General features: G+C 37.3%; 1 protein-coding gene across 3 annotated transcripts in view; it reads right to left on the bottom strand.

Annotated features, from left to right (window-relative positions):
• The window catches only part of LOC130908435 (E3 ubiquitin-protein ligase HECW1-like), a 110796-nt gene that overhangs the window by 9273 nt on the left and 88387 nt on the right, over positions 1-13136 (bottom strand). For all 3 annotated transcript variants that reach the window (XM_057823852.1, XM_057823853.1, XM_057823854.1), the window contains 11 exons: positions 12061-12157; positions 11816-11899; positions 11609-11715; positions 6860-6974; positions 6636-6749; positions 6348-6500; positions 5432-5530; positions 5199-5328; positions 1371-1517; positions 1151-1265; positions 831-1029 (listed from right to left, as the gene is read on the bottom strand). In XM_057823852.1, the coding sequence (XP_057679835.1) occupies positions 831-1029; positions 1151-1265; positions 1371-1517; positions 5199-5328; positions 5432-5530; positions 6348-6500; positions 6636-6749; positions 6860-6974; positions 11609-11715; positions 11816-11899; positions 12061-12157 (1360 nt within the window). The remainder of the gene's footprint in view (positions 1-830; positions 1030-1150; positions 1266-1370; positions 1518-5198; positions 5329-5431; positions 5531-6347; positions 6501-6635; positions 6750-6859; positions 6975-11608; positions 11716-11815; positions 11900-12060; positions 12158-13136) is intronic.

Raw genomic sequence — 13136 nt, forward strand, 5'->3', positions numbered from 1 at the left:
CTTACATTGGCTTTTGCTGGCGGGAAATAAAACTTCTAATATCCCTTGTCTTTAAAGGGGTCGGAGGAGGCGGAATGTTGTATTTCTATTGGGCTGTGAATCTGTGTATGTGTGTGTGTGTGTGGGGGGGGGGGGGTCAAGTCATCAGCCAATCAAACGTGCATTTGAGGGGAATAAAATGGACTGGCACATTCAGCAAGTGAAAAGGGGTCAATGTAAGTCTGAACATAATGAAAGTACTGTAATTCACTTAATAATGGTCGGGTCAATTCTTCTTACAACGTATGGGAAGACAATCTAAATGACCTATATAACTGAAGCCACTATTTTCTGCAAATAGGGTTGCTTAAAAGTTGGTGGGGACAATTTCAGCATCCTGAAAAGTTGATAGTGTTATGTCCCTATGCAAACCTACGCCCTTGCTTGGAACGCATATGGACATTTACATGGAAAACGCGTCTCTACTTAGAACATTTTCAGGTTACGAAACTACTTCCAGAACCGATTAATTTCGTAAGTAGAGATACGTACCACTGCATCTCAATAACGATGCAGCACAAACAAAACTTTTTACAGCACAAACAAAGCAGAAACGATGGATACCATTTTTAGCCATTTTTAATCTAAATGGTGGTTGACCTCAGAATGACCTTTATAAGAAATGTAAATAACTTAAAAAACGGTAGCAGCACAAACTAAACTTTTACCAGCAAAAAACAGCACAAACGTAGCACAAATGATTGACATCATTTTTATATAAATTTGCATCTGATGGTGGGCCAAACTTCATGGAGGTACATAATAAAGAGTAGATAAGACTTGATGATTACCTGGGTAGAGAGGTCACTTTGCCCCACTTCTCAATGCAGAAGCGTCGCATGCCGTTCGATCCGCGCAGGGCGGCAAAGCCTTCGTACGGTACACTTGATGTCCCGGTTACGAACTGGAGGAGGCGCAGACGCTGCTCATTGTTGAAACGCTCAACAGCAGCCCAGAACCATCGCATTACGATGTGGCCGTCATGGTAACCTAATGTGTGGCAGTTAAAAGAGGTGTACTTTAGAAAATAGACAGTCCCTGACTCCTTGGAAACATTATTAACTTTGGGGGAAAAAAACAACATCGGAAATTGTCAGGAAAAAGCATGCACCTCCTCTATACTCTGTATTGCTTCTCCAGTCACTGAGGTCAATCTCTACAGTTCCGGCAATAACCAGCTCCAGCTCCCTGGCATCAAACACTGATACCAGCCTGGAGTCGACCACCTACGATAGAAAGCCAGAAAAATAAAATGTTTTCCCTCTTTTCTTTTGACAGTTTTACAGTACTTATCATAATTTGCCCATAATATTGATTGCAAAACTGTTTACCTCATAGAAGCCTCTGACCAGTGCCTCTGTCTGTTGCACCACCCCTCTTTCCACCCTCCACTTTGTCATACGCTCAATGTAATCCTTTTTGTTCTTTTCAGTCACTTGTAGGTTGGACCCGCCAGACTTCAACTCTCGTTCGGTTACCTGTTGACAGCAGTGGAAATAACATGTTTGAATTGAATAAGTGTTTAAGGTCCTTTTTAGACTAAACTCGCATTTTCACAACTCTGCAGGGTTCAACAAGCCAAATTTAAAACTTTTTTAAGGAACATAATGAATGAAATTTAAGACCCATTTCACATTGATACAGGCAAAAAACGTACAAAAGATTTGAAGGAAAAATTGGAGGCCTGGAAATACTTGCAAAGTACATCAATTCATTTCCAGCTTTTTCACACTGTGATACAAATGAGTACAAAGTACTTCAACTACTAGTCGTAGTAAAGTAATGTCAATAGATTTTTTTAGACCTTTCAAAATTGTATTTCAGGCCTTTTATGAGATTTTAGGATTTAAATTCAAATTATTGGATTTAAGACTTTTTTTGTTGTTGTTGACTTTTTACAACCACGCACAATTATAATACCATAACACAAGCTAATTGAAGAGAAAGTATTCGCACGAATGAAAACAACTACATTGAGTGTAATGGTGCGTTGAATTTTGAGCTACAGTAGTACCTCTACTTACAAACATCTCTGCAAACGTTATTTTCAGGTTACGACACATTTAAACCGGAAAATATTGCCTTTTGTTAAAGAAATGTCTGGTTACGAGAGGCAAAAATACTATACAATACTGTAAAAGATACATATGTACGTACTTTGTGCTTTTAAATGTTGCGCCATAAGATCTGCTGCTCTATTGGTCGTAATTAGGGTTGTTCCGATCATGTTTTTTTGCTCCCCATCCGATCCCGATCGTTTTAGTTTGAGTATCTGCCGATCCCGATATTTCCCGATCCGATTGCTTTTTTTTGCTCCCGATTCAATTCCAATCATTCCCGATAATTTTTCCCGACCATATACATTTTGGCAATGCATTAAGAAAAAAATGAATAAAACTCGGACGAATATATACATTCAATATACAGTACAAAAGTAATGTATTTGTTTATTATGACAATAAATCCTCAAGATGGCATTTACATTATTAACATTCTTTCTGTGAGAAGGATCCACGGATAGAAATACTTGTAATTCTTAAAGGATAAATGTGACTTTGTATATTGTGACTAAATATTGCCATCTAGTGTATTTGTTGAGCTTTCAGTAAATGATACTGTAGCCATTTAACTGTTCTGCCCAAATGCATGATGGGAAGTGCAACCATGACTGTGCGTAGTGGTACCAATTGATATATCTTCTCTGCGTTGGGAAATAACATAGGGTGTTAAGAAAAAGATAAATTACTACCTTTCTTCCCCACATTGCTTCCCACGATATTTCTATTCGTAGGGAGAGGGATTGTAAGGCTTTAGCCAATTAAAAAAAAGCTCCAAAGGCTGCCAAAATTCACTCTACTCATTTTACGCTGCCTTTTAGCTCTATATATAGGTAAAACGGCGACATTACAGATTGAACGCGACAATGCGTGAGTGGGTCGTGTAGCGCATGCATTAATTGCGTTAAATATTTTAGCGTGATAAATAAATAAATTAATTAATTAATTACCGCCGCTAACGGGATAAATTTGATAACCCTACCTTAAGCCTAAACTAAAGACTCTGGATGAGTGTAACATATTATGTCTGTAACATTAAATACAATTAGAAAACGATTTAATTAAAAAAAAAAAAAATATATATATATATATATATATATATATATATATATATTAGGGCTGTCAAACGATTAAAATTTTTAATCGAGTTAATTACAGCTTAAAAATTAATTAATCATAATTAATCGCAATTAATCGCAATTTAAACCATCTCTAAAATATGCCATATTTTTATGTAAATTATTGTTGGAATGGAAAGATAAGACACACGACGGATATATACATACAACATACTGTACATTAGTACTGTATTTGTTTATTGTAACAATAAATCCACAAATGGCATTATTAACATTCTTTCTGTTAATGTGATCCACGGATAGAAAGACTTGTAGTTCTTAAACGATAAATGTTATAGTTACAAGTTATAGTAATTTTATATTAAAACCCTTCTTCATGTTTTCGTTTTAATAAAATTTGTAAAATTTTCAATCAAAAGTAGAGTTAATATAATAATAAGAATAAAAATAACAATAATAAAAATAGAGTGAAAAGTATTACGTGTTTTTTGCATAGCTATTTTGATATGGAATGCCAGTTCATTTTGCATTGTTGTTTAACTGTGTGTCAGAATAGGGCCTCATTACTATAGACTGAAGTGATTTTCTTTTTGTGAATATTATTTTTTTTTTGAGAGATAGGAATATTATTTTTGTTGTGCTTTCACTAAACGATACTTATGTTTGTTGTGAAGGAGTTGCCGAAGCTTATGCCAATAAACGGCGCGGTCCAAAGAACGCCTGTGTCCACTCGCCTTTACTGTATAACATATACAGTGGAGAGAACAAGTATTTGATACACTGCCAATGGGTTTTCCCATTGGCAGTGTATCAAATACTTGTTCTCCCCACTGTATCTGTACATATCTTACCCAAAATACAACAAGAGACACATAATTGCCACTAAAAGAAAGAAAACTTACCGAAATATGTGTGGAGCACAAATAGCAATTTGCATTGCATTGTGAATACAGCATAAACGTATCACAACTACTAATTCTCCCACGTTTAGAAGAAATAACATGAGTATGGAACGGCACTGCCCCCAAGCGGCCGGTGGCATTCTCTTCACTCTTAATGTCCATAAACGGCCTCATTGTAATCTGTTTGAGGCAATATGCGAGCGGGTCATTCATTGCATGTGTTAATTGCGTCAAATATTTTAACATAATTAATTTAAAAAAAAAAATTATCGCCTGTTAACGTGATAATTTTGACAGCCCTAATATATATTTTAAAAAAGTCATGTCCGATATTTTTTTGCCGATTCCGATACTTTGAAAATGACGTGATCGGACCCAATTGATGCAGATTGATCGAGACATCTCTAGTCGTAATATTTACTATCATGCGTTCGTAATATTCTGCTCTCCTATTGGCCTATTGTTGATGAAGTTTTAATTTGGGTGTCGCAGTATGATGACATGCACAGGTGCAATGGTGTTATTGTTGCTATCGCGGGTCGACGTCTGAGCCAGATGAGCACGAGGCTCCTCGTGATTTTGTCTCACTGAGTTTTTAAGCCCACACATGGTTCATTACATTAGTAGCACATTAGAATATAGGTCTCCTCGCGTTTTTGTATCACGAAGAGTAAGATGGGCGATATGCACCATCAATCTGCTGAAAAAGGACATTGCTTCACTCGAAAGGTAAGGTATATTTTTTTCTTTGCATTTTGCTCTATAATCTACTTCATTACAGTTATTACCATTGAGGAGGGGTGAGGTGAGGTTAGGTATATGGAATGATTCAAATGTGTTGTTTTATCCAGTTTTTACCCCAATTATAAAATTTTGTGTGGCGTGTCAATAGTGCTTGGAACGGATTAGGGCGATTACATGTATAACGCGTCCCTACGATATTTCCAGGTTTCGAGACTACTTCCAGAACCAATTAATGTCTTAACTAGAGGTACCACTGTACATGTTTAGAAACCGAAATGTCAAAATATTTTTTGTGCCGGGCACAGTGATTGGTATAACAGCTTTCGACAACTTGTGTGTGGACCACCACTGCATTCACACATGCACTATAGACATACCTGGCCAAAGACCTCCTCATTGACTGTGAATGTGAGGTCCAGTATGTCTGTGATGTCATTGTCTTTCATCCACTGAAGCGACTGGTGGAATTCTTCATCCAGATACTCCAAATCGGAAAGATCTGTTGGCCTGTAATATATCAAACAAAGTTTGTATTACAAAATAATTTTTTGCATTGAAAGAATGGGTGCGCAATAAACTGGACCAGTATAAAAGTATACTGTATTCTCACAGCCTGAGTAATGCCTTGTAGAAAGGTCTGGTGAAGAAAGCATCAAGGAGGTATTGATGGATTAAAGCCAGGCCCAGTATGCGGCCACTGAAACGGAACCTGCAAACAAATACAAAGAGACATTTATAAGACTTCCTTGTCATTTTTAACCATTTTTTGGTGGTCAACTGAAGTTCTGTTGAATCTGATGACATCATTCGTTGATCACCATAATATGGAATTGAATTAACTTAGTCCTTAAATAGTGGGACGCGCCCTTCAGGGGGGCGCAAAGTGATGCCGGGGGTTGGCGCATGTGACTTCGGGGATCATACTTTTTGCCGTAGTAGAATACAGTGTAATTGCACATCCACTCAGTGGGTGGCAGTGGTGCTCTAATTTTCAGACCACTGTTTTTGAACCAAACAGGAGCACACAGCAAATAGCAGAAGATACAGTGGTATGAAAAAGTATCTGAACCTTTGGGAATTTCTCACATTTCTGCATAAAATCACCAACATATGTGATCTGATCTTTGTCAAAATCACACAGATGAAAATACAATGTCTGCTGTAACTAAAACAGCCCAATAATTTCTAGGCTTTCAAATTTTAATGAGGATAGTATGCAAACAATGGCAGTGGCTTACAATGCTTATGCAGAGGTGTACTTATAATATGTTTATATACAAATGATACTATTTACAGTGGCTGCAAAGAGCTTGGGGGGGGGGGGGGCGAAACGTTTACGTCTTCCTGAGTGGGGTGAAACGGAAAATAACCGAGAAGCATTGAATTAACTAGTAAAAAGCCTCACATCGACATAACCCATTCTATCCTATTAATTGTGCGACTTGTCCAGTACTACATTGAAATCATACATATTTTACAGTAGCCTTTTCATTATAAATAGGAATCCTGCCTTTGAACCAACTTACCATTCTAGATGGTTTTCAACAAACGCCGACATGGGGCTAATTTGAACAGTGTATGTATCATTGGCCGAGTATTCAAACAGGCCGTAGTAAGGATTAAACAACTCCTGAGACAAAAGGAAGAAAAACTCTCTGGAGGGTCCGCTGTAATCTAACCTGAAAAGACAAGACAGAAAGTGGAAACCTTTTTGAGAACGAAATCATCACATCATAAGAAATTCAAAGTGTTGCTGCTGCTTTACAAATCAGACAAAAATAAAAGTATGTTGAGGCTGTCTATGCATGTCTCACCCCTCCTCCCCCAGAAACGTCACGTAGAGTTTGTTCCTCTGGAGCTCTTTGCGGGAATATGCCATCACCTGGTTGAAGGTGCCCTCGAGCAGGTGTTCTCGCCTTATCAGGAGTCTGCAATATTGAGAATATCATGACAGTCACCACACTGAGGACCACCTTCAGCCTACACAAATTGGAAAAGTTTTCAGCGCTGTGGGTTTCCATGTATGTTTATCACTTACTTAATCTTTCCTGGTCCCTGGCCATAGCCCTTTGCTTCTAATTTTCGGTAAAAGTTTCTCAGCTTGGCCTCAAAGTCTCTACGGTAAGGGGCCGGCGCCCTGGCTCTCTGCAAGCCTACACATAGACAGCAAACATTTTCAGAAGGTTGGGTTGAGACAAAAGATATGAAAACAGCAAAAACTATAATTCATATGGCAGTTATTATGAATACAGGCTTTCACACTGTGACCTACTTTCCTTTAATAGAACCTCACACACCAGATACAGCAGGGAAGAAATAACACCGATACACAACGTTTAATTTAGATTAGACACCGTACACGCTTCCCAACTAGGAGTATGACGAAATATCGAAATGGTGATATATCGTGAGACTTTGTATCCCAAAAGGTTATCGATATGCTCCTGCCAAGAATCGAGATATCGTTTTAAAAATGTGTCAGTTTAAAAAAAAAAAAAAGGAGACCAACAAGTTGCTACCAAAATCTCCCACCATAATAGTGTCTCAGGTAACTCTAAGGCTGCCATTGACGGTGCTCGACGCCCAATCCATTTAGACTGGGAACGTTCGTTCATTCGAAACAGGGCTGCAGCTATCGATTATTTTAGTAGCCGATTAATCGATGAACTATTTATTTTGAATAATCGGATAAGGGACATAAAAAATTTAAAATACCTGAGCTGAGCTTCACACGGTATAAATATTTTTAAAAAAGAGGATCTATGCACAACAAAAGAACAATTGGCTAACTTACATAGCAAAAGTCCTCTAGCTTAAATGCTATAAAATGCTAACGCCTTTTTACAATGCTCTTAACAAATGGCTCGGACACATATTCCCATAAAAAATGGCTAAATATACTTTTCAATTATGAATGCATTAAAAAAATCATTAGCTCAAAGAAAAACTTAGCTTACCGGTATGTTGGTCTTAACAGGGAGTAGATTGATTCAGCCATGTGAAATGAGGTAGACTAGAGGGCCGTGTATCCACCCAAATCAATGAAAATAAATGCAAACATTTTCAAAACAAACCATTACAACGCAACTTTAATTAAATGAATACTCGAAGCAGCAAAATTTAATTTGAATCTTTTTTTCTAATCGAATACTCGAATTAATCGCTTAATTGTTGCGGCACTAATTCGACACCAGAGCATTTGCAGTCATTCCGTCCGATTTTTTGGGGCATTTACAGGTCACTTGCTGTTCATTTACAGGTCATTTCCTGTTAAATTTGATTCAAGACCTAATCATTTGGGTGATTCCCAGGTCACTTCCTGTTCTGTAACTCAAAATAAACAGGAAGTGACCCATAAAATACACCCAAATCAACAGGAAGTAACTGAAAATCAATAAGTAAATGACCTTAAATTGCCCAAAATTACCTCATTGCCTGGCATTGGCTGCCAATTACGGCCATAGACGTTCAATCCGTTTGAAGTGGGAGGGATGGCAGCGAATGAACGAATGTTCATTCGCTGCCACCCTCCCAGTTCAAATGGACTGGACTTCTACTAGTGATAAACTCATTCCAATTCACAGCAGAAGCTTGTTTTTATGTTTATTAGTTTGTAAAATATCCTAGAATGATTTCCTGACCAATGTATCGATAATCATTGTATCGCCATATCGTCAGATCATTATTATCGTGAGCTTTGTATCGCAAATCATATCGTATCGTGAGGTAACGAGGTTCCCACTCCTATTCCCAACATTGCACATATTGTAAATTTTGTCAAACAGCAGGGTTTGCCAAAATGATAGGAAAACCTGAAATGAAATTTATCTTTGACCTCATCTAAACAAAGGGTTTGCATTTCTAACACAACTCACTCGCTCTCAATTAACACCAGAGGTGGGTAGAGTAGTCAAAAAGTTTACTCGAGTAAGAGTTGTGTTTCTAAAAAAATAATACTACTCAAGATGGCCATCCAAAAAATGTATTCAAGTACAAGTAAAAAAGTATTTGGTTAACAGAATACTCAAGTAATGAGTAACATTGTGAGTAACTGCTTATAATGTTTGATTTAAAAAATATATATATATTGTATTTTTTTTCCTCAGCACAAAGTTATCTATATGAATTGTTATCATTATACAGGTAGTCCATGGGTTATGAACGAGTTCCATTCCTACACTGGCGACGTAACGTGAATTTCCGCGCAAGTCGGAATTAATCCAAAGGTCCAAAAGCATTCTATTTTGTTTAATGATGGAGGATGCATTGCCCTCAGATGGCAACGTTGGGTCTGGGTGACTGAGAAGCAGTATGACAGAGAAGCAGGGGCCACATAAGGCTTCAAGTTGTTTCAGCTAAAATATGTTTGTGTATGCATTTGTAATTAAGTTTACAGCTTCAGTTTGTGCAGTTAGGTGTGGGTGATTTGCAGTGAGAATCGTAAATACATTAACATTTGTAGCATTTAAGCTAAAGAACTTTTGCCTAGCAAATAATAATAATTTTTTTTTTTTTTAATTTTTACTAAATGTAAATATTAATGAGACTAGATGGAAGTTTGAACACCAATTCTTTGGTGTCAAGTGTTTTATCGTTAAAATGCGTGTTATTTTGAACATAGGTGTACATATGTGTGTTATAGCTTTACAAATTGTCAAAACTGAAGGAAGTAAAAAGCTTCAAAAAGCACAATTGCCTTCTTTGCTGTCTGTTAAGCTGAACAACTTCACGTTTAGTGAGGACAGAACACGTTATAATACTAAAATAAAGTAAAAAAATAAGATACTGTGAGGTACAATAAGTTACTGTTTATTCGACCAAAAAATAAACAAACAAAAAAAACGACTGGAGACAAAATGGCGGACGAGACTCCGGCGTCATAAAGTTGAAATCACGTAAATCGAGTACATTGTAGCCCAGAGACTACCTGTACTGTACTATAACACATTACATAACCACATTAAGCAAAGAAATACACAAAAAAATTACCAGTGACTCCTGCGAGAGAAAAAAATCTACAGAAATAAAGCATTATTCGTCCAAAGAGCATGAGTGCCCCCATGTGGAGAAAACATATTTTCTATTATGAAACTAAAAGGATCATATATCCGGTTTTCAGTGGTCAATCGGTGTCAATAAAAACAGGGTGGGAGATTAAAATCTGCACTTTCGAGTCACGTTGATGGCGGCGCTCTATGTAAAATACTTCTTTATTTACAGTGCTTTAAAGACGCCCCATGATTGAACAGGCCGGCGTGATCATAGACCGGCAAGCTTGATTCTGATTGGTATATTGGAGTCATGTGAATTGTGTTGCAATGTCTCATTGGTGAAACTGATAGTGCCGCTGTTGGCATCTCTGGCAAAAAAAAAGGTAAAATCTAATATGTAGAATAAAGAGGAAAAATCTAACAACTAGTCTAGCCGAGTAAGAGTAGCGTTTCTTCTTCACAAATCTACTCCAGTAAAAGTAAAAAGTATGGCTTAGTAAAACTACTCTTAGAAGTACATTTTCTTTAAAAAGTTACTCAAATAAGTGTTACGGAGTAGAGCGGAAACGAATACTCGAGCAACTCGAGTAACTCGAGTTTAAAAACTGATCCGAGTAATTTTATTCACCTCGAGTAATCGTTAATTTTGACAGCTCTATGCATCACGTTCCGCTCGGACTACTTTTAATGTGGGACAACGCGCTGACGTCACGTGCGTAGAGGAAGAAGCAATAAAAAAATATTAAAAAACATTTCCGCAGCCGACAGCCGCTCCAAACTACGCCGATGTTGCTAAAAACTAGCCCGCATGATGTTAAGTTGGTAGCAGGTAGCATCTGAGGAGTCTCATAGAGATCACATGTATGTTGAACTAGATGCATTATGATAGACTCGGCCGCGTCTGGGCAGCGTTAATAAACAGCCGCCATCTTAAAGCAGTAGAGCGCTCAGCGCTAAAAAATAAGATTAACGTTACTGTCTGAGTCACTAGTTCACGTAATGTTAGCCCTACGGAGGGCTAGGTTTCTATTAATTATGACCACTTTCGATGCGTGGCTAACGTGTCTTACATACAGGCTTTAACATAACATAGCTTTGTGGAGTGATAAGGGTGTAAAATAAAAACTCAATAATGCTAACTATCAATTTTAGCTTAGTAGTCATTGCTGGATAAAACACCAAGTCGCACTGGTCCCTAATGTGCTCCAATACAGCCTGTATCATACATTTATTTTGAACGCTGCAAAAACACAAAATCCTATCAGGACTTACAGTTTAGAGTAGCGTAAAACTTAACTAGAACTTAAAAATGGCTTGACACAAATAGAAATTCAATTGAAACAGGTGGGAAAAAATCCTAACTTTTAAGTGATGTGTGTTATCAAGCGTAATGGCATTTTTAGGTATAAATATATATATATTTTTAATAAGATCTAAAGGTTTTTTGAGTGAAAGCAGTGAGTTTGTCTTTTTTTAAATTCTAGTTACATCTGAGATGCAATTGTTGGCTGTTTTCAACAATATACATCGAAAATAAAGACATTGATTGACTGAAAATGGTTCAAGATTAGATGAAATGTCTTGTTTTCTCATCTATATTTATAATTGCTCTTTACCTAAAAATATATTTGTTTTATCCGATTACTCGATTAATCGATAGAATTTTCAGTCGATTACTCGATTACTAAAATATTCGATAGCTGCAGCCCTATTACGGAGTAAAGGTTAGTACCCACCTCTGATTAACACTGGATGACAAAATTGAAAAGAGAGGTTCAAACCATGAATTAACTTACCAGGAGAGTTCTGTGGTGAGTTGCCAGGGGAACAGCGAGGGGAGAAACTAAAACCAGGATGGATGGGGTGAGGTGGAATATATGACATAATTTCCTCTTCGAACAGACTGCAACAAGACAGGAAACAAAAGGTGTTGAGCATCTGTAATTGTATGTTTCATGCAAAACAAATCAGATGTCATCTTAAAATACAATGGCGTTGTATACCTTAACAGGATGACCAAGTCTGCATCACAAGACAGCTTCTCAACACCCTGGCTACCTTCAGACCGGATGTAATGGATTTTTTCCCTATGGTGCAAATCAAGACATTAGTCTCAAAAGTAACATTTTGGACACAAAAATCAAATTTACAGATGTTATAAAGACAGCTTCACAACTATTGGAGTGAATCAAAAAGTATTATTTATATAATGCAAATAAGTGGGATTGACATAATCAAATCAGCATACCTTAGTGCATAGTTTCTGTTCAGGTTGGGTTGTCGCTCCTGCAACATGTCAAATATGTTTGGTTGTCGAAGGAATGCCACAATCTTGTCATTGTACGCTATAGAGAAAGAGAGGAAAGAGAAGACAGTGATTAAAGCATAATCAATTCACTCGAGCTTAGTAGTAGTACAAGTTCAGGAGAGAAGTTTACAACTAAAAATGTAAGACAATGCCTTTACTGCACTGAATGTCCCTTATTATTGAGGACAAAGTGTGTGCTAGTACATGGACACTAACTCATTGACTGCTGATGGAGTCAAATGGCAGCCAATGAGTTCCAAAAAACCACCTGATTTTGGGAATTGGCTCATGCCGAGTCCCGATCCAATACCGATTTTTTTTTTTTCTTTTTAACAAAAGTTCCCAAAATGTTAGTCCCACCATGCTGCCTTCATAATATGAATTATTTCTAAACAAGAATAATGTAGACAAAAGCTTGTCTTTATTAAATGCTTCAAAGAATGAGTCTACTCAAATCCACTCACGCTGCTGAGAACAGCCTCTCACTTACACAATGAGTTGCCACATTACAATTATGCAAGTTTAACGATGATTGACACATTTGCGCCTTTGATCGTAGAGCTGCCAAGCTTTTTCTGGCGAGATGATAGCTACAAACCTGCCAATCATTGTTAACTTTAAGTACCAAACGCAAGCTGGGTAGTTTGGCCACACTTTTTAGCAGGAGGGAGGGTGAGAGGGCGAGAGGGAGAGAGGCTGTGGCGCTGTACGAGCACGAAAAGAAAAATATATAATATATATTTATTTAAAAACCCAATCCTTTTCACCCATGTCTTATCCTCTGAAAAATGGCGCAATCAGCCCGATTTACTATCATGAGATCGCAGCGTGACATCCCTTCAGTATATACTGTCATGTGAAAAAATCAGGACAACCCATGAAATGTTCACATACCGTATCAATGTCTTATTTGTTTTTCTTCATCTCTGGAAAAGAAAGTGATTTAATTGCAGGTAAGCAACAAGAATTAAAATTGTTTTACTTATTAAACCAAATATATCAACAAAATTGCATAT

The sequence above is a fragment of the Corythoichthys intestinalis genome, chromosome 20 (assembly GCF_030265065.1).
Source record: "Corythoichthys intestinalis isolate RoL2023-P3 chromosome 20, ASM3026506v1, whole genome shotgun sequence".
In the NCBI taxonomy this organism is placed as follows: Eukaryota; Metazoa; Chordata; class Actinopteri; order Syngnathiformes; family Syngnathidae; genus Corythoichthys; species Corythoichthys intestinalis.